At 38.8% G+C, this 24289-nt stretch overlaps 1 protein-coding gene across 3 annotated transcripts in view; it reads left to right on the top strand.

The window, feature by feature from the left end:
- Window positions 1-24058, top strand: part of unc5ca (unc-5 netrin receptor Ca) — a 469386-nt gene extending 445328 nt beyond the window's left edge. For all 3 annotated transcript variants that reach the window (XM_088076697.1, XM_088076696.1, XM_042487541.2), the window contains one exon: window positions 20352-24058. In XM_088076697.1, the coding sequence (XP_087932823.1) occupies window positions 20352-20514 (163 nt within the window). In that variant the 3' untranslated portion in view covers window positions 20515-24058. The remainder of the gene's footprint in view (window positions 1-20351) is intronic.
- Window positions 24059-24289: the final 231 nt, after the last annotated feature.

Genomic DNA, 24289 nt, shown 5'->3' with positions numbered 1-24289 from the left:
TCATTTTTTTGACATGCATTATTATGATGTTTTTGGCTGTTTTTGAAACTGTCTTTGCTATGACGTGTTTCGGCACGCTATTATATGCTGTTTTCAGGTGTTTTAAACTGTTTTTTGGACATGTCATTTTTTGACATTTTTGCCATACTATAGCCTTGCCTTTTCGGTCATTTTTTCAACATGCATTATTATGGTGTTTTTGTCCATTTTTGCAGCTTTCTATGCTATGGCGTGTTTCGGCACGCTATTATATGCTGTTTTCAGGTGTTTTAAGCTATTTTTGGGACATGTCATTTTTTGACATTTTTGCCATACTATAGCCTTGCCTTTTCGGTCATTTTTTCAACATGCATTTTTATGGTGTTTTTGTCCATTTTTGCAGCTTTCTATGCTATGGCGTGTTTCGGCACGCTATTTTATGCTGTTTTCAGGTGTTTTAAACTGTTTTTTGGACATGTCATTTTTTGACATTTTTGCCATACTATAGCCTTGCCTTTTCGGTCATTTTTTTGACATGCATTATTATGATGTTTTTGGCTGTTTTTGAAACTGTCTTTGCTATGGCGTGTTTCGGCACGCTATTATATGCTGTTTTCAGGTGTTTTAAGCTATTTTTGGGACATGTCATTTTTTGACATTTTTGCCATACTATAGCCTTGCCTTTTCGGTCATTTTTTTGACACGCATTTTTATGGTGTTTTTGTCCATTTTTGCAGCTTTCTATGCTATGGCGTGTTTCGGCATGCTATTTTATGCTGTTTTCAGGTGTTTTAAACTGTTTTTTGGACATGTCATTTTTTGACATTTTTGCCATACTATAGCCTTGCCTTTTCTGTCATTTTTTCAACATGCATTTTTATGCTGTTTTTGTCCATTTTTGCAGCTTTCTATGCTATGGCGTGTTTCGGCACGCTATTTTATGCTGTTTTCAGGTGTTTTAAACTGTTTTTTGGACATGTCATTTTTTGACATTTTTGCCATACTATAGCCTTGCCTTTTCGGTCATTTTTTCAACATGCATTTTTATGGTGTTTTTGTCCATTTTTGCAGCTTTCTATGCTATGGCGTGTTTCGGCACGCTATTATATGCTGTTTTCAGGTGTTTTAAACTGTTATTTGGACATGTCATTTTTTGACATTTTTGCCATACTATAGCCTTGCCTTTTCGGTCATTTTTTCAACATGCATTTTTATGGTGTTTTTGTCCATTTTTGCAGCTTTCTATGCTATGGCGTGTTTCGGCACGCTATTATATGCTGTTTTCAGGTGTTTTAAGCTATTTTTGGGACATGTCATTTTTTGACATTTTTGCCATACTATAGCCTTGCCTTTTCGGTCATTTTTTTGACACGCATTTTTATGGTGTTTTTGTCCATTTTTGTAGCTTTCTATGCTATGGCGTGTCTTGGCATGCTATTTTATGCTGTTTTCAGGTGTTTTAAACTGTTTTTTGGACATGTCATTTTTTGACATTTTTGCCATAGTATAGCCTTGCCTTTTCGGTCATTTTTTTGACATGCATTATAATGATGTTTTTGGCTGTTTTTGAAACTGTCTTTGCTATGGCGTGTTTCGGCACGCTATTATATGCTGTTTTCAGGTGTTTTAAGCTATTTTTGGGACATGTCATTTTTTGACATTTTTGCCATACTATAGCCTTGCCTTTTCGGTCATTTTTTCAACATGCATTTTATGGTGTTTTTGTCCATTTTCGCAGCTTTCTATGCTATGGCGTGTTTCGCACGCTATTATATGCTGTTTTCAGGTGTTTTAAACTGTTTTTTGGACATGTCATTTTTTGACATTTTTGCCATACTATAGCCTTGCCTTTTCGGTCATTTTTTCAACATGCATTTTTATGGTGTTTTGTCCATTTTGCAGCTTTCTATGCTATGGCGTGTTTCGCACGCTATTTTATGCTGTTTTCAGGTGTTATAAACTATTTTTGGGACATGTCATGTTTGACATTTTGCCATACTATAGCCTTGCCTTTTCGGTCATTTTTCAACATGCATTTTTATGGTGTTTTTGTCCATTTTGCAGCTTTCTATGCTATGGCGTGTTTCGCACGCTTATTTTATGCTGTTTTCAGGTGTTTTAAACTGTTTTTGGGACATGTCATTTTTGACATTTTGCCATACTATAGCCTTGCCTTTTCGGTCATTTTTCAACATGCATTTTATGGTGTTTTTGTCCATTTTGCAGCTTTCTATGCTATGGCGTGTTTCGCACGCTATTATATGCTGTTTTCAGGTGTTTTAAGCTGTTTTTGGGACATGTCTTTTTTTGACATTTTTGCCATACTATAGCCTTGCCTTTTCGGTCATTTTTTCAACATGCATTTTTATGGTGTTTTTGTCCATTTTTGCAGCTTTCTATGCTATGGCGTGTTTCGGCACGCTATTATATGCTGTTTTCAGGTGTTTTAAGCTATTTTTGGGACATGTCATTTTTTGACATTTTTGCCATACTATAGCCTTGCCTTTTCGGTCATTTTTTTGACACGCATTTTTATGGTGTTTTTGTCCATTTTTGCAGCTTTCTATGCTATGGCGTGTCTTGGCATGCTATTTTATGCTGTTTTCAGGTGTTTTAAACTGTTTTTTGGACATGTCATTTTTTGACATTTTTGCCATACTATAGCCTTGCCTTTTCGGTCATTTTTTCAACGTGCATTTTTATGGTGTTTTTGTCCATTTTTGCAGCTTTCTATGCTATGGCGTGTTTCGGCACGCTATTTTATGCTGTTTTCAGGTGTTTTAAACTGTTTTTTGGACATGTCATTTTTTGACATTTTTGCCATACTATAGCCTTGCCTTTTCGGTCATTTTTTCAACGTGCATTTTTATGGTGTTTTTGTCCATTTTTGCAGCTTTCTATGCTATGGCGTGTTTCGGCACGCTATTTTATGCTGTTTTCAGGTGTTTTAAACTGTTTTTTGGACATGTCATTTTTTGACATTTTTGCCATACTATAGCCTTGCCTTTTCGGTCATTTTTTTGACATGCATTATTATGATGTTTTTGGCTGTTTTTGAAACTGTCTTTGCTATGGCGTGTTTCGGCACGCTATTATATGCTGTTTTCAGGTGTTTTAAGCTATTTTTGGGACATGTCATTTTTTGACATTTTTGCCATACTATAGCCTTGCCTTTTCGGTCATTTTTTTCAACATGCATTTTTATGGTGTTTTTGTCCATTTTTGCAGCTTTCTATGCTATGGCGTGTTTCGGCACGCTATTTTATGCTGTTTTCAGGTGTTTTAAACTGTTTTTTGGACATGTCATTTTTTGACATTTTTGCCATACTATAGCCTTGCCTTTTCGGTCATTTTTTTGACATGCATTTTTATGGTGTTTTTGTCCATTTTTGCAGCTTTCTATGCTATGGCGTGTTTCGGCACGCTATTTTATGCTGTTTTCAGGTGTTTTAAACTGTTTTTTGGACATGTCATTTTTTGACATTTTTGCCATACTATAGCCTTGCCTTTTCGGTCATTTTTTCAACATGCATTTTTATGGTGTTTTTGTCCATTTTTGCAGCTTTCTATGCTATGGCGTGTTTCGGCACGCTATTATATGCTGTTTTCAGGTGTTTTAAGCTATTTTTGGGACATGTCATTTTTTGACATTTTTGCCATACTATAGCCTTGCCTTTTCGGTCATTTTTTCAACATGCATTTTTATGGTGTTTTTGTCCATTTTTGCAGCTTTCTATGCTATGGCGTGTTTCGGCACGCTATTATATGCTGTTTTCAGGTGTTTTAAGCTATTTTTGGGACATGTCATTTTTTGACATTTTTGCCATACTATAGCCTTGCCTTTTCGGTCATTTTTTCAACATGCATTTTTATGGTGTTTTTGTCCATTTTTGCAGCTTTCTATGCTATGGCGTGTTTCGGCACGCTATTATATGCTGTTTTCAGGTGTTTTAAACTGTTTTTTGGACATGTCATTTTTTGACATTTTTGCCATACTATAGCCTTGCCTTTTCGGTCATTTTTTCAACATGCATTTTTATGGTGTTTTTGTCCATTTTTGCAGCTTTCTATGCTATGGCGTGTTTCGGCACGCTATTTTATGCTGTTTTCAGGTGTTTTAAATTGTTTTTTGGACATGTCATTTTTTGACATTTTTGCCATACTATAGCCTTGCCTTTTCTGTCATTTTTTTGACATGCATTATTATGATGTTTTTGGCTGTTTTTGAAACTGTCTTTGCTATGGCGTGTTTCGGCACGCTATTATATGCTGTTTTCAGGTGTTTTAAGCTATTTTTGGGACATGTCATTTTTTGACATTTTTGCCATACTATAGCCTTGCCTTTTCGGTCATTTTTCAACATGCATTTTATGGTGTTTTTGTCCATTTTGCAGCTTTCTATGCTATGGCGTGTTTCGCACGCTATTTTATGCTGTTTTCAGGTGTTTTAAACTGTTTTTGGAATGTCATTTTTTGACATTTTTGCCATACTATAGCCTTGCCTTTTCGGTCATTTTTTTGACATGCATTTTTATGGTGTTTTTGTCCATTTTTGCAGCTTTCTATGCTATGGCGTGTTTCGGCACGCTATTTTATGCTGTTTTCAGGTGTTTTAAACTGTTTTTTGGACATGTCATTTTTGACATTTTGCCATACTATAGCCTTGCCTTTTCGGTCATTTTTCAACATGCATTTTTATGGTGTTTTTGTCCATTTTGCAGCTTTCTTTGCTATGGCGTGTTTCGGCACGCTATTATATGCTGTTTTCAGGTGTTTTAAGCTATTTTTGGGACATGTCATTTTTTGACATTTTTGCCATACTATAGCCTTGCCTTTTCGGTCATTTTTTCAACATGCATTTTTATGGTGTTTTTGTCCATTTTTGCAGCTTTCTATGCTATGGCGTGTTTCGGCACGCTATTATATGCTGTTTTCAGGTGTTTTAAGCTATTTTTGGGACATGTCATTTTTGCCATTTTTGCCATACTATAGCCTTGCCTTTTTGGTTATTTTTCAACATGCATTTTTATGGTGTTTTTGTCCATTTTGCAGCTTTCTATGCTATGGCGTGTTTCGGCACGCTATTATATGCTGTTTTCAGGTGTTTTAAGCTATTTTTGGGACATGTCATTTTTTGACATTTTTGCCATACTATAGCCTTGCCTTTTCGGTCATGTTTTTTGACACGCATTTTTATGGTGTTTTTGTCCATTTTTGCAGCTTTCTATGCTATGGCGTGTCTTGGCATGCTATTTTATGCTGTTTTCAGGTGTTTTAAACTGTTTTTTGGACATGTCATTTTTTGACATTTTTGCCATACTATAGCCTTGCCTTTTCGGTCATTTTTTCAACGTGCATTTTTATGGTGTTTTTGTCCATTTTGCAGCTTTCTATGCTATGGCGTGTTTCGGCATGCTATTTTATGCTGTTTTCAGGTGTTTTAAACTGTTTTTTGGACATGTCATTTTTTGACATTTTTGCCATACTATAGCCTTGCCTTTTCGGTCATTTTTTCAACGTGCATTTTTATGGTGTTTTTGTCCATTTTTGCAGCTTTCTATGCTATGGCGTGTTTCGGCACGCTATTTTATGCTGTTTTCAGGTGTTTTAAACTGTTTTTTGGACATGTCATTTTTTGACATTTTTGCCATACTATAGCCTTGCCTTTTCGGTCATTTTTTTGTCATGCATTATTATGATGTTTTTGGCTGTTTTTGAAACTGTCTTTGCTATGGCGTGTTTCGCACGCTTATTATATGCTGTTTTCAGGTGTTTTAAGCTATTTTTGGGACATGTCATTTTTGACATTTTGCCATACTATAGCCTTGCCTTTTCGGTCATTTTTTCAACATGCATTTTTATGGTGTTTTTGTCCATTTTTGCAGCTTTCTATGCTATGGCGTGTTTCGGCACGCTATTTTATGCTGTTTTCAGGTGTTTTAAACTGTTTTTGGACATGTCATTTTTGACATTTTTGCCATACTATAGCCTTGCCTTTTCGGTCATTTTTTGACATGCATTTTATGGTGTTTTGTCCATTTTTGCAGCTTTCTATGCTATATGTGTTTCGCACGCTTATTTTATGCTGTTTTCAGGTGTTTTAAACTGTTTTTGGAACTTGTCATTTTTTGACATTTTGCCATACTATAGCCTTGCCTTTTCGGTCATTTTTTTGACATGCATTTTTATGGTGTTTTTGTCCATTTTTGCAGCTTTCTATGCTATGGCGTGTCTTGGCATGCTATTTTATGCTGTTTTCAGGTGTTTTAAACTGTTTTTTGGACATGTCATTTTTTGACATTTTTGCCATACTATAGCCTTGCCTTTTCGGTCATTTTTCAACATGCATTTTTATGCTGTTTTTGTCCATTTTTGCAGCTTTCTATGCTATGGCGTGTTTCGGCACGCTATTTTATGCTGTTTTCAGGTGTTTTAAACTGTTTTTTGGACATGTCATTTTTTGACATTTTTGCCATACTATAGCCTTGCCTTTTCGGTCATTTTTTCAACATGCATTTTTATGGTGTTTTTGTCCATTTTTGCAGCTTTCTATGCTATGGCGTGTTTCGGCACGCTATTTTATGCTGTTTTCAGGTGTTTTAAACTGTTTTTTGGACATGTCATTTTTTGACATTTTTGCCATACTATAGCCTTGCCTTTTCGGTCATTTTTTTGACATGCATTATTATGATGTTTTTGGCTGTTTTTGAAACTGTCTTTGCTATGGCGTGTTTCGGCACGCTATTATATGCTGTTTTCAGGTGTTTTAAGCTATTTTTGGGACATGTCATTTTTTGACATTTTTGCCATACTATAGCCTTGCCTTTTCGGTCATTTTTTTCAACATGCATTTTTATGGTGTTTTTGTCAATTTTTGCAGCTTTCTATGCTATGGCGTGTTTCGGCACGCTATTTTATGCTGTTTTCAGGTGTTTTAAACTGTTTTTTGGACATGTCATTTTTTGACATTTTTGCCATACTATAGCCTTGCCTTTTCGGTCATTTTTTTGACATGCATTTTTATGGTGTTTTTGTCCATTTTTGCAGCTTTCTATGCTATGGCGTGTTTCGGCACGCTATTTTATGCTGTTTTCAGGTGTTTTAAACTGTTTTTTGGACATGTCATTTTTTGACATTTTTGCCATACTATAGCCTTGCCTTTTCGGTCATTTTTTCAACATGCATTTTTATGGTGTTTTTGGCTGTTTTTGAAACTGTCTTTGCTATGGCGTGTTTCGGCACGCTATTATATGCTGTTTTCAGGTGTTTTAAACTGTTATTTGGACATGTCATTTTTTGACATTTTTGCCATACTATAGCCTTGCCTTTTCGGTCATTTTTTCGACATGCATTTTATGGTGTTTTTGTCCATTTTTGCAGCTTTCTATGCTATGGCGTGTTTCGGCACGCTATTATATGCTGTTTTCAGGTGTTTTAAGCTATTTTTGGGACATGTCATTTTTTGACATTTTTGCCATACTATAGCCTTGCCTTTTCGGTCATTTTTTCAACATGCATTTTTATGGTGTTTTTGTCCATTTTTGCAGCTTTCTATGCTATGGCGTGTTTCGGCACGCTATTATATGCTGTTTTCAGGTGTTTTAAGCTATTTTTGGGACATGTCATTTTTTGACATTTTTGCCATACTATAGCCTTGCCTTTTCGGTCATTTTTTCAACATGCATTTTTATGGTGTTTTTGTCCATTTTTGCAGCTTTCTATGCTATGGCGTGTTTCGGCACGCTATTTTATGCTGTTTTCAGGTGTTTTAAACTGTTTTTTGACATGTCATTTTTGACATTTTTGCCATACTATAGCCTTGCCTTTTCGGTCATTTTTTCAACATGCATTTTTATGGTGTTTTTGTCCATTTTTGCAGCTTTTTATGCTATGGCGTGTTTCGGCACGCTATTATATGCTGTTTTCAGGTGTTTTAAGCTATTTTTGGGACATGTCATTTTTTGACATTTTTGCCATACTATAGCCTTGCCTTTTCGGTCATTTTTTTGACATGCATTATAATGATGTTTTTGGCTGTTTTTGAAACTGTCTTTGCTATGGCGTGTTTCGGCACGCTATTATATGCTGTTTTCAGGTGTTTTAAACTGTTTTTTGGACATGTCATTTTTTGACATTTTTGCCATACTATAGCCTTGCCTTTTCGGTCATTTTTTCAACATGCATTTTTATGGTGTTTTTGTCCATTTTTGCAGCTTTCTATGCTATGGCGTGTTTCGGCACGCTATTTTATGCTGTTTTCAGGTGTTTTAAACTGTTTTTTGGACATGTCATTTTTTGACATTTTTGCCATACTATAGCCTTGCCTTTTCGGTCATTTTTTTGACACGCATTTTTATGGTATTTTTCTCCATTTTTGCAGCTTTCTATGCTATGGCGTGTCTTGGCATGCCATTTTATGCTGTTTTCAGGTGTTTTAAACTGTTTTTTGGACATGTCTTTTTTTGACATTTTTGCCATACTATAGCCTTGCCTTTTCGGTCATTTTTTTGACACGCATTTTTATGGTGTTTTTGTCCATTTTTGTAGCTTTCTATGCTATGGCGTGTCTTGGCATGCTATTTTATGCTGTTTTCAGGTGTTTTAAACTGTTTTTTGGACATGTCATTTTTTGACATTTTTGCCATACTATAGCCTTGCCTTTTCGGTCATTTTTTCAACATGCATTTTTATGGTGTTTTTGTCCATTTTTGCAGCTTTCTATGCTATGGCGTGTCTTGGCATGCTATTTTATGCTGTTTTCAGGTGTTTTAAACTGTTTTTTGGACATGTCATTTTTTGACATTTTTGCCATACTATAGCCTTGCCTTTTCGGTCATTTTTTCAACATGCATTTTTATGCTGTTTTTGTCCATTTTTGCAGCTTTCTATGCTATGGCGTGTTTCGGCACGCTATTTTATGCTGTTTTCAGGTGTTTTAAACTGTTTTTTGGACATGTCATTTTTTGACATTTTTGCCATACTATAGCCTTGCCTTTTCGGTCATTTTTTTGACATGCATTATTATGATGTTTTTGGCTGTTTTTGAAACTGTCTTTGCTATGGCGTGTTTCGGCACGCTATTATATGCTGTTTTCAGGTGTTTTAAGCTATTTTTGGGACATGTCATTTTTTGACATTTTTGCCATACTATAGCCTTGCCTTTTCGGTCATTTTTTCAACATGCATTTTTATGCTGTTTTTGTCCGTTTTTGCAGCTTTCTATGCTATGGCGTGTTTCGGCACGCTATTATATGCTGTTTTCAGGTGTTTTAAGCTATTTTTGGGACATGTCATTTTTTGACATTTTTGCCATACTATAGCCTTGCCTTTTCGGTCATTTTTTTGACATGCATTATAATGATGTTTTTGGCTGTTTTTGAAACTGTCTTTGCTATGGCGTGTTTCGGCACGCTATTATATGCTGTTTTCAGGTGTTTTAAACTGTTTTTTGGACATGTCATTTTTTGACATTTTTGCCATACTATAGCCTTGCCTTTTCGGTCATTTTTTCAACATGCATTTTTATGGTGTTTTTGTCCATTTTTGCAGCTTTCTATGCTATGGCGTGTCTTGGCATGCTATTTTATGCTGTTTTCAGGTGTTTTAAACTGTTTTTTGGACATGTCATTTTTTGACATTTTTGCCATACTATAGCCTTGCCTTTTCGGTCATTTTTTTGACACGCATTTTTATGGTGTTTTTGTCCATTTTTGCAGCTTTCTATGCTATGGCGTGTTTCGGCACACTATTATATGCTGTTTTCAGGTGTTTTAAGCTATTTTTTGGACATGTCATTTTTTGACATTTTTGCCATACTATAGCCTTGCCTTTTCGGTCATTTTTTTGACATGCATTATTATGATGTTTTTGGCTGTTTTTGAAACTGTCTTTGCTATGGCGTGTTTCGGCACGCTATTATATACTGTTTTCAGGTGTTTTAAACTGTTTTTTGGACATGTCATTTTTTGACATTTTTGCCATACTATAGCCTTGCCTTTTCGGTCATTTTTTTGACATGCATTATTATGATGTTTTTGGCTGTTTTTGAAACTGTCTTTGCTATGGCGTGTTTCGGCACGCTATTATATGCTGTTTTCAGGTGTTTTAAGCTATTTTTGGGACATGTCATTTTTTGACATTTTTGCCATACTATAGCCTTGCCTTTTCGGTCATTTTTTTCAACATGCATTTTTGTCCATTTTTGCAGCTTTCTATGCTATGGCGTGTTTCGGCACGCTATTTTATGCTGTTTTCAGGTGTTTTAAACTGTTTTTTGGACATGTCATTTTTTGACATTTTTGCCATACTATAGCCTTGCCTTTTCGGTCATTTTTTTGACACGCATTTTTATGCTGTTTTTGTCCATTTTTGCAGCTTTCTATGCTATGGTGTGTCTTGGCATGCTATTTTATGCTGTTTTCAGGTGTTTTAAACTGTTTTTGGGACATGTCATTTTTTGACATTTTTGCCATACTATAGCCTTGCCTTTTCGGTCATTTTTTCAACATGCATTTTTATGGTGTTTTTGTCCATTTTTGCAGCTTTCTATGCTATGGCGTGTCTTGGCATGCTATTTTATGCTGTTTTCAGGTGTTTTAAACTGTTTTTTGGACATGTCATTTTTTGACATTTTTGCCATACTATAGCCTTGCCTTTTCGGTCATTTTTTTGACACGCATTTTTATGGTGTTTTTGTCCATTTTTGCAGCTTTCTATGCTATGGCGTGTTTCGGCACACTATTATATGCTGTTTTCAGGTGTTTTAAGCTATTTTTTGGACATGTCATTTTTTGACATTTTTGCCATACTATAGCCTTGCCTTTTCGGTCATTTTTTTGACATGCATTATTATGATGTTTTTGGCTGTTTTTGAAACTGTCTTTGCTATGGCGTGTTTCGGCACGCTATTATATACTGTTTTCAGGTGTTTTAAACTGTTTTTTGGACATGTCATTTTTTGACATTTTTGCCATACTATAGCCTTGCCTTTTCGGTCATTTTTTTGACACGCATTTTTATGGTGTTTTTGTCCATTTTTGCAGCTTTCTATGCTATGGCGTGTCTTGGCATGCTATTTTATGCTGTTTTCAGGTGTTTTAAACTGTTTTTTGTACATGTCATTTTTTGACATTTTTGCCATACTATAGCCTTGCCTTTTCGTTCTTTTTTTTGACATGCATTATCAGGGTGTTTTTCTCCATTTTTGCAGCTTTCTATGCTATGGCGTGTCTTGGCATGCTATTATATGCTGTTTTCAGGTGTTTTAAGCTATTTTTGGGACATGTCATTTTTTGACATTTTTGCCATACTATAGCCTTGCCTTTTCTGTCATTTTTTCAACATGCATTTTTATGGTGTTTTTGTTCATTTTTGCAGCTTTCTATGCTATGGCGTGTTTCGGCACGCTATTATATACTGTTTTCAGGTGTTTTAAGCAATTTTTGGGACATGTCTTTTTTTGACATTTTTGCCATACTATAGCCTTGCCTTTTTGGTCATTTTTTTGACATGCATTATTATGATGTTTTTGGCTGTTTTTGAAACTGTCTTTGCTATGGCGTGTTTCGGCACGTTATTATATGCTGTTTTCAGGTGTTTTAAGCTATTTTTGGGACATGTCATTTTTTGACATTTTTGCCATACTATAGCCTTGCCTTTTCGGTCATTTCTTTGACATGCATTATTATGATGTTTTTGGTTGTTTTTGAAACTGTCTTTACTATGGCGTGTGTCGGCACGCTATTATATGCTGTTTTCAGGTGTTTTAAACTGTTTTTTGGACATGTCATTTTTTGACATTTTTGCCATACTATAACCTTGCCTTTTCGGTCATTTTTTTTACATGCATTATTATGATGTTTTTGGCTGTTTTTGAAACTGTCTTTGCTATGGCGTGTTTCGGCACGTTATTATATGCTGTTTTCAGGTGTTTTAAGCTATTTTTGGGACATGTCATTTTTTGACATTTTTGCCATACTATAGCCTTGCCTTTTCGGTCATTTCTTTGACATGCATTATTATGATGTTTTTGGTTGTTTTTGAAACTGTCTTTGCTATGGCGTGTGTCGGCACGCTATTATATGCTGTTTTCAGGTGTTTTAAACTGTTTTTTGGACATGTCATTTTTTGACATTTTTGCCATACTATAGCCTTGCCTTTTTGGTCATTTTTTTGACATGCATTATCAGGGTGTTTTTCTCCATTTTTGCAGCTTTCTATGCTATGGCGTGTCTTGGCATGCCATTTTATGCTGTTTTCAGGTGTTTTAAACTGTTTTTTGGACATGTCTTTTTTTGACATTTTTGCCATACTATAGCCTTGCCTTTTCGGTCATTTTTTCAATATGCATTTTTATGGTGTTTTTGTTCATTTTTGCAGCTTTCTATGCTATGGCGTGTTTCGGCACGCTATTATATGCTGTTTTCAGGTGTTTTAAGCTATTTTTGGGACATGTCATTTTTTGACATTTTTGCCATACTATAGCCTTGCCTTTTCGGTCATTTTTTTGACAAGCATTTTTATGGTGTTTTTGTCCATTTTTGCAGCTTTCTATGCTATGGCGTGTCTTGGCATGCTATTTTATGCTGTTTTCAGGTGTTTTAAACTGTTTCTTAGACATGTCATTTTTTGACATTTTTGCCATACTATAGCCTTGCCTTTTCGGTCATTTTTTTGACATGCATTATCATGGTGTTTTTCTCCATTTTTGCAGCTTTCTTTGCTATGGCGTGTTTCGGCACGCTATTATATACTGTTTTCAGGTGTTTTAAGCTATTTTTGGGACATGTCATTTTTTGACATTTTTGCCATACTATAGCCTTGCCTTTTCGGTCATTTTTTTGACATGCATTATTATGATGTTTTTGGCTGTTTTTGAAACTGTCTTTGCTATGGCGTGTTTCGGCACGCTATTATATGCTGTTTTCAGGTGTTTTAAACTGTTTTTTGGACATGTCATTTTTTGACATTTTTGCCATACTATAGCCTTGCCTTTTCGGTCATTTTTTTGACATGCATTATCCATCCATCCATTTTCTTCCGCTTATCCGGGGTCGGGTCGCGGGGGCAGCAGCCTAAGCAGGGAAACCCAGACTTCCCTCTCCCCGGCCACTTCATCCAGCTCTTCCCGGGGGACCCCGAGGCGTTCCCAGGCCAGCTGAGAGACGTAGTCTCTCCAGCGTGTCCTGGGTCTTCCCCGGGGCCTCCTGCCGGTGGGACGTGCCCTGAACACCAAACCAGGGAGGCGTCCTGGAGGCATCCTAATTAGATGCCCGAGCCACCTCATCTGGCTCTTCTCAATGCGGAGGAGCAGCGGCTCTACTCCGAGCTCCTCCCGGATGACCGAGCTTCTCACCCTATTTCTAAGGGAGAGCCCAGCCACCCTACGGAGGAAACTCATTTCGGCCGCTTGTACCCGCGATCTAGTTCTTTCGGTCACTACCCAAAGCTCGTGACCATAGGTGAGGGTAGGAACGAAGATCGACTGGTAAATCGAGAGCTTTGCCTTTCGGCTCAGCTCCCTCTTCACCAAGACAGACCGGTGCAGAGTCTGCATTACTGCAGACGCCGCACCGATCCGCCTGTCGATCTCCCGTTCCATCCTTCCCTCACTCGTGAACAAGACCCCGAGGTACTTAAACTCCTCCACTTGGGGCAGGACTTCATCCCCGATCCGGAGGGGGCACGCCACCCTTTTCCGGCTGAGAACCATGGTCTCGGATTTGGAGGTGCTGATTTTCATTCCAGCCGCTTCACACTCGGCTGCGAACCGATCCAGTGAGAGCTGAAGGTCGCGGCCCGATGAAGCCAACAGGACCACATCATCTGCAAAGAGCAGAGACCTAATCCTGAGGTCACCAAACCGGACCCCCTCAACACCCTGGCTGCGCCTAGAAATTCTGTCCATAAAAGTTATGAACAGAATCGGTGACAAAGGGCAGCCCTGGCGGAGTCCAACCCTCACCGGAAACGAGTTCGACTTACTGCCGGCAATGCGGACCAAGCTCCGGCACCGGTCATACAGGGAACGGACAGCCCGTATCAGGGAGTCCGAAACCCCATATTCCCGGAGAACCCCCCACAGGACTCCCCGAGGGACACAGTCGAATGCCTTCTCCAAGTCCACAAAGCACATGTGGACTGGTTGGGCAAACTCCCAAGCATCCTCAAGGATCCTGCCAAGGGTCCAGAGCTGGTCCACAGTTCCACGACCGGGCGAAACCGCATTGCTCCTCCTGAATCCGGGTTCGACTGTCCATGGACCCTCCTCTCTAGTACCCCGAATAGACCTTACCAGGAGGCTGAGGAGTGTGATCCCCTGTAGTTGGAACACACCCTCCGGTCCCCTTCTTGAAAAGAGGGACCACCACCCCAGTCTGCCAGTCCAAGGGCACTGCCCCCGATGTCCACGCAATGTTGCAGAGTCGTGTCAGCCACGACAGCCCCACAACATCCAGGGCCTTGAGGAACTCCGGGCGGACCTCGTCCACCCCCGGGGCCCTGCCACCGAGGAGCTTTTTGACCACCTCGGTAACCTCAGCCCCAGAGATAGAGGAGCCCACCCCCGGGTCCCCAGGCCCTGCTTCCCCAACGGAAGGCGTGTCGGTGGGATTGAGGAGGTCTTCGAAGTATTCCTTCCACCGATCCACAACGTCCCGAGTCGAGGTCAGCAGTGCCCCGTCGCCACCATACACAGTGTTGACGGAGCACTGTTTCCCCCTCCTGAGACGCCGGATGGTGGTCCAGAACCTCTTCGAAGCCGTCCGGAAGTCGTTTTCCATGGCCTCGCCGAACTCCTCCCATGCCCGGGTTTCGCCTCGGCGACCGCCGCCGCCGCACTCCGCTTGGCCTGTCGGTACCTGTCTGCTGCCTCCGAGTCCCACAGGCCAAGAAGGCCCGATAGGACTCCTTCTTCAGCTTGACGGCACCTTACCGCCGGTGTCCACCAGCGGGTTCGGGTGTTACCGCCCGACAGGCACCAACCACCCACGGCCACAGCACCGGTCGGCCGCCTCAGCAATGGAGGCACGGAACACGGCCCACTCGGACTCAATGTCCCCAGCCTCCCCCGGGACATGGTCGAAGCTCTTCCGGAGGTGGGAGTTGAAGCTCCTTCTGACGGGAGACTCTGCCAGACGTTCCCAGCAGACCCTCACTATGCGTTTGGGTCTGCCAGGTCTGACCGCGTCCTCCCCACCATCGGAGCCCACCCACCACCAGATGGTGATCGGTTGACAGCTCCGCCCCTCTCTTCACCCGAGTGTCCAAGACATACGTCGCAAGTCCAATGATACGACTACAAAGTCAATCATTGAACTGCGGCCTAGGGTGTCCTGATGCCAAGTGCGCATATGGACACCCTTATGCTTGAACATGGTGTTCGTTATGGACAATCTGTGGCGAGCACAGAAGTCCAATAACAAAACACCACTCGGGTTCAGATCGGGGGGGCCATTCCTCCCGATCACGCCCCTCCAGGTCTCACTGTCGTTGCCAACGTGAGCGTTGAAGTCCCCCAGCAGAACGAGGGAGTCCCCAGAAGGAGCACTCTCCAGCACCCCTTCTAAGGACTCCAAAAAGGGTGGATACTCTGAACTGCTGTTTGGACCATAGGCACAAACAACAGTCAGGATCCGTCCCCCAACCCAAGGCGGAGGGAGGCTACCCTCTCATTCACCGGCAGAACTCCAACGTGCAGGCACCGAGCCGGGGGGCAATAAGTATTGCCACCCCTGCCCGGCGCCTCTCACCAGTGGCAACTCCAGAGTGGAAGAGAGTCCATCCCCTCTCAAGAAGACTGGTTCCGGAGCCCAAGCCATGCATCGAGGTGAGGCCGACTATATCTAGTCGGAACTTCTCAACCTCGCGCACCAGCTCAGGCTCCTTCCCCACCAGAGAGGTGACATTCCACGTCCCCAGAGCTAGCTTCTGCAGCCGAGGATCGGACCGCCAAGGTCCCCGCCTTCGGCTGCCGCCCAGCTCACATTGCACCCGACCCCTACGGCCCCTCCTATGGGTGGTGAGCCCACGGGAAGGAGGTCCCATGTCACCTCTTCGGGCTGTGCCCGGCCAGGCCCCATGGGTAAAGGCCCGGCAACCAGGCGCTCGCCATCGAGCCCCACCCCCGGCCTGGCTCCAGGGGGGGGCCCCGGTGACCCGCGTCCGGGCGAGGGGAACTCTGAACCATTGGTGTATATCATCATAGGGGTCTTGTGAGCTACACTTTGTCTGGTCCCTCCCCTAGGACCTGTTTGCCATGGGTGACCCTACCAGGGGCATGAAGCCCCCGACAACTGAGCTCCTAGGATCACTGGGACACGCAAACCCCTCCACCACGATAAGGTGGTAGCTCAGGGAGGGGGACATGCATTATCATGGTGTTTTTGTCCATTTTTGCAGCTTTCTATGCTATGGCGTGTCTTGGCATGCTATTTTATGCTGTTTTCAGGTGTTTTAAGTTATTTTTGGGACATGTCATTTTTTGACATTTTTGCCATACTATAGCCTTGCCTTTTCGGTCATTTTTTTGACAAGCATTTTTATGGTGTTTTTGTCCATTTTTGCAGCTTTCTATGCTATGGCGTGTCTTGGCATGCTATTTTATGCTGTTTTCAGGTGTTTTAAACTGTTTTTTGGACATGTCATTTTTTGACATTTTTGCCATACTATAGCCTTGCCTTTTTGGTCATTTTTTTGACATGCATTATTATGATGTTTTTGGCTGTTTTTGAAACTGTCTTTGCTATGGCGTGTTTCGGCATGCTATTATATGCTGTTTTCAGGTGTTTTAAACTGTTTTTTGGACATGTCATTTTTTGACATTTTTGCCATACTATAGCCTTGCCTTTTTGGTCATTTTTTTGACATGCATTATTATGATGTTTTTGGCTGTTTTTGCAGCTTTCTATGCTATGGCGTGTCTTGGCATGCTATTTTATGCTGTTTTCAGGTGTTTTAAACTGTTTTTTGGACATGTCATTTTTTGACATTTTTGCCATACTATAGCCTTGCCTTTTCAGTCATTTTTTTTACATGCATTTTTATGGTGTTTTTGTCAGTTTTTGTAACCTTATATGCTATGGCGTGTCTTGGCATGCTATTTTATGCTGTTTTCAGGTGTTTTAAACTGTTTTTTGGACATGTCATTTTTTGACATTTTTTCCATACTATAGCCTTGCCTTTTCGGTCATTTTTTTGACACGCATTTTTATGGTGTTCTTCTCCATTTTTGCAGCTTTCTATGCTATGGCGTGTTTCGGCACGCTATTTCATGCTGTTTTCAGGTTTTTAAAGCTGTTTTTTAGACATGTCATTTTTTGACATTTTTGCCATACTATAGCCTTGCCTTTTCGGTCATTTTTTTGACATGCATTATTATGGTGTTTTTGTCCGTTTTGGCAACTTTCTATGCTATGGCGCGTCTCGGCACACTATTTTATGCTGTTTTAAGGTGTTTTAAACTGTTTTTTGGACATGTCATTTTTTGACGTTTTTGCCATACTATAGCCTTGCCTTTTCGGTCATTTTTTTGACATGCATTATTGTGGTGTTTTTGTCAGTTTTTGCAACTTTATATGCTATGGCGTGTTTCGGCACGCTATTTTATGCTGTTTTCAGGTGTTTTAAACTGTTTTTTGTACATGTCATTTTTTGACATTTTTGCCATACTATAGCCTTGCCCTTTCGGTCATTTTTTCAACACGCATTTTTAAGGTGTTTTTGGCCATTTTGCAGCTTTCTATGCTATGGCGTGTTTCGGCACGCTAGTTTATGCTATTTTCAGGTGTTTTAAACTGTTTTTTGGACATGTCATTTTTTGACATTTTTGCCATACTATAGCCTTGCCTTTTCGGTCATTTTTTTGACACGCATTTTTAGGGTGTTTTGCAACTTTATATGCTATGGCGTGTCTTGGCATGCTATTTTATGCTGTTTTCAGGTGTTTTAAACTGTTTTTTGGACATGTCATTTTTTGACATTTTTGCCATACTATAGCCTTGCCTTTTCGGTCATTTTTTTGACACGCATTTTTATGGTGTTTTTGTCCATTTCTGCAGCTTTCTATGCTATGGTGTGTTTTGGCATGCTATTTTATGCTGTTTTCAGGTGTTTTAAATTGTTTTTTGGACATGTCATTTTTTGACATTTTTGCCATACAAAAGCCTTGCCTTTTCGGTCATTTTTTGGACATGCATTATTATGGTGTTTTTGTCCGTTTTGGCAACTTTCTATGCTATGGCGCGTCTCGGCACACTATTTTATGCTGTTTTAAGGTGTTTTAAACTGTTTTTTGGACATGTCATTTTTTGACATTTTTGCCATACTATAGCCTTGCCTTTTTGGTCATTTTTTTTTATATGCATTATTGTGGTGTTTTTGTCAGTTTTTGCAACTTTATATGCTATGGCGTGTTTCGGCACGCTATTATATGCTGATTTCAGGTGTTTTAAACTGTTTTTTGGACATGTCATTTTTTGACATTTTTGCCATACTATAGCCTTGCCTTTTTTATCATTTTTTCAACATGCATTTTTATGGTGTTTTTTTTGCCATTTTTGCAGCTTTCTATGCTATGGCATGTCTCTGCCAGCTAATTTATGCTGTTTGGAGGTGTTTTAAGCTGTTCTTAGGACATGTCATTTTTTAATATTTTTGCCATGCTATAGCCTTGCCTTTTCGGTAATTTTTTCAACATGCATTATTATGTTTTTTTTGGCCATTTTTGCAACGTTCTATGCTATGGCGTTTCTTGGCACACCATTTAATGCTGTTTTCAGGTGTTTAAAACTGTTTTTGGGACATGTCACACAAACTAATTTAAGAGATGGTATATTTTTTTAACCCTTTAAAATCTGGTTTGTCATCAGTTTTCTAGCTAAGCGTTCAGGCGCCTTTTACAAGCTGTTTAACCCTCAATGACTAAAAATCTTCACAGTATAGTATGTCATCCAAAATGTTGCAACGACATTATAGTATAGTTTATTATTTAAAAAATCACAGAAAAATGTCAAGGTTTAGTACGTTGTCAAAAATGACCCGAAATCCCCATAAATTTCATCCGCTTTAAAATTGTCAAAAAAAAAAAAAAAACCTCATAGTATCGTATTTTTTCCAAATTAGCATCAAAATGTCACGGTGTAGTATGTCATTCAAAATAGGATATTAAAGTCACAGTGAAGTATGTTGTCCAAAATAACATTTAAAAGTCAAAGTATCTTGTGTCATCCAAAATAGCATAAAAAAAGTCATACTGTAGTATTTTGTTCAAAATATTGTCCTAACATCATACTTAAGTTAGTTGTCCATAACTGCATAAAATGTTCTGGACGACATACTACAAAACGACTTTATTCTTTTTTTAGCAGCATACTATACCTTGCCTTTTTGTGATATTTTAGACAACATACCATTCTAAGACTTTTTTATGCTGTTTCGGACGACAAACTATAGTGTGAATTTTTCATGATATTTTGGGGGGCGTGCAATACAATGCCTTTTTGGTGCTGTTTCAGGCGACAAACTATGCACTATGGTATGACTTCTTTTTGCTATTTTTGACAACATACTGTCATATGTCCTCTTGTATATGTTTTAGGATTAACTACAGTATTAATTTATTATTCTATTTCTGACATACTACCAGGCTATACTGCGACTTTTTCAAGCTATTTTGGAAGACATATTATTGTATGATTTATTATTTAGCTTTTTTTGAGAGCATACTATACTTACTTTTTCATGGTATTTTGGATGTCATACCATACAATGGCATTTTATTCTCATGTTATGCTTTACTATGGTGTGTTTCTCATCATATTTGTCATATCTTCATTACTCACACATGGTGACCCAAGAAAGTTGTGGTCGTGCCACGGCCAGCTCTCCGACTTTTTAGTGTGGGGTTTGCATCTTCTCAGTTTGTCTATGTGGATATCCTCCTAACGTCGGTCCCCAAGCACTGGACGCAGCTCCTCACTGCTCTGTAGAGGATGAGATAAATGCATAGAACAGATTCACTGTACAAGTGACAATAAAGAATTCTAAAAAAAAAAAAAAAAAAAGTAAAAAATAAAATAATATGGTTTTCATCACAATGTTTTTGACTTGCTATATATTATGATTTCTTTTCACATTTTCATGGCATAGTATACTATTACTTCCTCACACTTCTTTGGCACACTATACTAATACTTATTTAAAATCACAGTATTTGACATGCTATACTTTGAGTTATTATTACACTTTTCACTGGCATACCGTACTATAACTATACCATGAGGGTATTTTTTCATGATACTTAGTGAGATCAGAGTGTTTCTTTTGTATAATTCGTACCTCATCGTTTGTCTTTCTTCTTGCCTTGATCTCTCCAGGTACCTGAACTACTTTGCCACTAAGTCCAGTCCAACAGGCGTGATCCTGGATCTCTGGGAGGCCCAGCACTTCCCCGAGGGAGACCTAAATGAACTGGCTGCTGTGCTGGAAGAGATGGGTCGCCATGATGGTAACTTTGCCTCCATGACAACAGAACACTGACGAGGCAAAATGGTCCCCATGACAATGACAGAACTTTGGTGTGAATTACAAGTGAATTCTCTACAGTTGATGCTGCAGCAAGGACAATGAACAAATTAGATGCGGGCAAAAGAAAAGTTGTCACCATGGTGATTGAGCACTGGTTAAATACCATGGCAATCCTGCCGACTTGGTAATGGACGAGAAATGCTCGAGCTGGTGCTAAAAACTATGTGCTTATCTTTGTGTGTTTATTTGAACAACGTTGCAGTGTTGTGTGTTACCGAAAGAGACATAACCCAACCTACAACGCAAACAGTCTATCAGGAACAAACAAAACATACACATGCCTAAAAAAAGACCTTGTTTGGTGTACAACACTAGTTGTTCTCTTGCTGTTTCTTTATACTGAGCAAAGAGAAGCAGAGAAAATAAGCAACAGAGGTGCTGACCTTGAAAACCTCTACAGGAATTGAACAGAATCATAAAGGGAGAGAAGCTAAAATGATTACAAAAGAGTTGGAGAAAGCAGAGTAAGGAAAAAGAGAGAGTGAGATCATCTGTGAGAACAGAATGGAAAACAGATAATGAAAGAGGGTAGATAAAGACATGATCCCTCACTTGTCCTGCGAGCCTTGGCTGTACGTGTTTTGCCAGTACAGTTTGTTGTCTTTATATCGTTTCCTAGGGAACGCTCTATGTATTCTGCTGTCCATATGTGTGGATCATTTCCCGCCAACAGAATTTGCTACATGGTGACCGTCAATCAAAGGGGTCTGACCAGAAACAAGCCCGAGACTACAGGTTTCTTCTTTTTTAGCTGATGTGAGGTTTAAATTTGTGTTTTATTTAGAATGAAGCTTGTGGCTTTCCTCTAAAATGCCTGAAGATATTAAATCATCATGACCACAGGGAGTCCAGAAGACAGGCATGAAATTGTTATGAATTTGTCTGTTTTGAGGTATATTTGCACTTATGATAAACAGATAAGGAGGGCAGAGATGCAGACTGTCCAGACTGTCAGTCATTCCCACTAAGTTAGCCTTAACTAATTTTAAAATTGTTAGAGGTTTCACCGCAACATCCAAACAAGGATGAGCTACAAATGCATCCTTTAACTACAATTGAGCATTTTTTTTGTTTTTGTTTTTGTTTTTTTGCTGCTGCTGCTCCGTTCCTCCACAAAAAGAACTTGTTTGGATGGAGTTGTAGTACAGACATAGACTCAATGCAGGGTGGGAAATTCAAGCCATGGCTACCACATTTGGTTAACCACAACCTCTAATTCAGGAGTCTGTCTTAAGGACTGCTGGGGCTTGTTTCTGGACAGAGTCCAACTCAGAGAGCAGAGTGAGAAAGCAAAAGGGGATGATCTAGAGGTGAAGACACAAATGTTTTTAAATACAGTACTATACAAACTACCATAGTAATATGTGATAGTGAGTTAAATACAGCTGATATCATTCATTACCGCTAAATGTACACAATATACTAATTTTATCAATCATATTTTAATTTACTAAAATATATATAGCCTACATATATATTCTATATTTCTGTCATATTTTCAGTGTCTCATCATCAAGGGTGTCAGTTGTGTTATCTGCCATCAGGCCACATGTGATTTCATTTGTGATCACCATGACTTGATCATGGTCACTAGCACCATCCAGTGGCTTTTGAAGAATATCAGCATTTACATTTTTTTTTTTTTTTTTGATCATCTGAAATGTGTAAATACATGATTATCATGTTCATTCTAATGACTTATTATTATCATAATAATTTTTGTTCAGTGGTCATTATTGTGTTATTTACATTAACATTTTATTTTTGTCATTTTAATGTTTTTCTGGGTGTGAACTGTATTGGGGGATACAAATTTGTAACAGTTAGTTGCCCTTTATCTCAAACAATGTTCTGTCAGCAACTAACATTTCAACTTATGGTGTATTTGTTAAAAAAAGTTGCAATTTAAAGCTGAAAATCAAGTTACCAACTAAATGGGCCTACTGTATGTAAAATGAAGTGTAATATATTTGTGTTTTGCAGAACAACAGTGTGAAGCAGTGAAGCAGGGCTGGCTTTTAAGTGTATGCATAGACTCGAGTCAACAGTGTCTGACGAAAAGGTGAAACTCCATCGAGCCAGCTTTTAGGAAAGAAAAACGGCCTTATTTTTAGTGGGTTTTGAATAGCTGGCAGATGCCCCCCGAGCATGAACTCTATTCACCATGTTAAAGAACAGCATGTACACTGCTGTCTAAGGGAATACATGTAAAATACTCAAAAACTGGAGTTAAGATATATCTGCTCTGAACTTTGGAGAGACGCCATATGAAACTGAACATCAGGTATGTAGAGGAGCTATTGAGGAGGATATTGTAAAGAAAACCAAGTAGGGAGAGGCTGAGTTAACACCAGTACAAAAGGTCAGATCGTTACCTCTTCATGACAGATTTCATCTTGCGGTTATCCACACAGGAGGGAAACCTTGAGACATTGATTTTACGCATTGATTTTTTTAGAAATGTGCAAGTTAAAAATCCGACCTTTTATACTGGTGCAACAGCAGACGTACTAGAAGACATGCAGGCCTCAGCGTTATGTATCTTATCATTTTGGACAGCCTTAATGAACCAAATTAGAAAAGGTGTGACGTCAAATGACGGATGAGATGTTTTGTATGTTTTCAAATGATGATGTCAGATGTGAGGAAATCAAAGGGAAGAGTTGTGCGAGATTTCTGGATAAAAGCCTAAAAACATCAAGTCATCAATTCAGTAGGTTTCAGAACAAAACATGAACCCAAAGGTCATGACAGTGTCTCTTTCATACAATGTGATCATCAACATCTCTTATCAATTCAGAAGCAGAATACCAGATCCAATTTTAACTGACAAAACCTGCGCAAGGAGACGATTGGTTAAAAAAATTTACACCGCTGTGTAACTTTGCCAATAATTTGATCCTTGCCATGTTCTGAGTCTACAGTTTACCAGCAGGATAGACTGTTTGTTTATGGACTGAAAAAGGGAGTTTTTATATGAGGAGAGTGAACGTTCAGCCTCTAGAAGGTGATCCTTCGTGATGTGAAAATGAAGAAAGTAGTGTTAAGATATCAAAGTATGTAAAAAAAAAATATTTTGTATCCACAATATGTACAGTTGTGTACTGTCAGCTATATTTGGCAAATTTGAGAATATAAAAAAGAGCAGTACAGTTAGATACTAGTTTGTATGTTTCAAGTTTGTTTTTTAATTTAAGTTTAATTTCCTTTTTGTAAAAGCAGTGTCTACTATGCAAACTTGGCATTGGTTATCATGATAGAAGTCTATAACTAGAGCTGTGCTTGTAAGTGCATTTTTATTTTACTATCAGGGGTGATTTGATTTGATTAGTGCGGGGTAGTGTTGGTCCATTTTTGCTAATTCTGGCACGCTTCATGAATCTTGCTCAATCTTGCTGAATGCTCGCCTCTCTATCTCCTCTAATTGTTTTCTGTACAAAGTGTAAGAAAGAATTTTTAAGACAATTAATAAATTATATTTATAAGCAACGCTGAACATGTATAGTGTCTATGGTGGGTTCTTTATCCAGGACTGTTTCTGAAAAAAGGTTTTAAACTTAAATTTTTCTCATAATGCAATTTGTAGACCACAAATATATACATTTGATTTGCAATGCTATGATTTTCAACTTTTTTTCTGGGAATATTCATATTTACAGGTTCCAGACTCAATAAGTAGTAGGATAAAGCAGCCTGAAGGGAAAGAAATTGAAAAAGAAAATCCTTA

Source organism: Plectropomus leopardus, chromosome 4 (genome assembly GCF_026936395.1).
Source record: "Plectropomus leopardus strain MGB_pleo_1.0 chromosome 4, ASM2693639v1, whole genome shotgun sequence".
NCBI lineage: Eukaryota > Metazoa > Chordata > Actinopteri > Perciformes > Serranidae > Plectropomus > Plectropomus leopardus.
The sequence above is the reverse complement of the archived record's forward strand: the minus strand, read 5'-3'. Positions and strand labels throughout refer to the sequence as shown.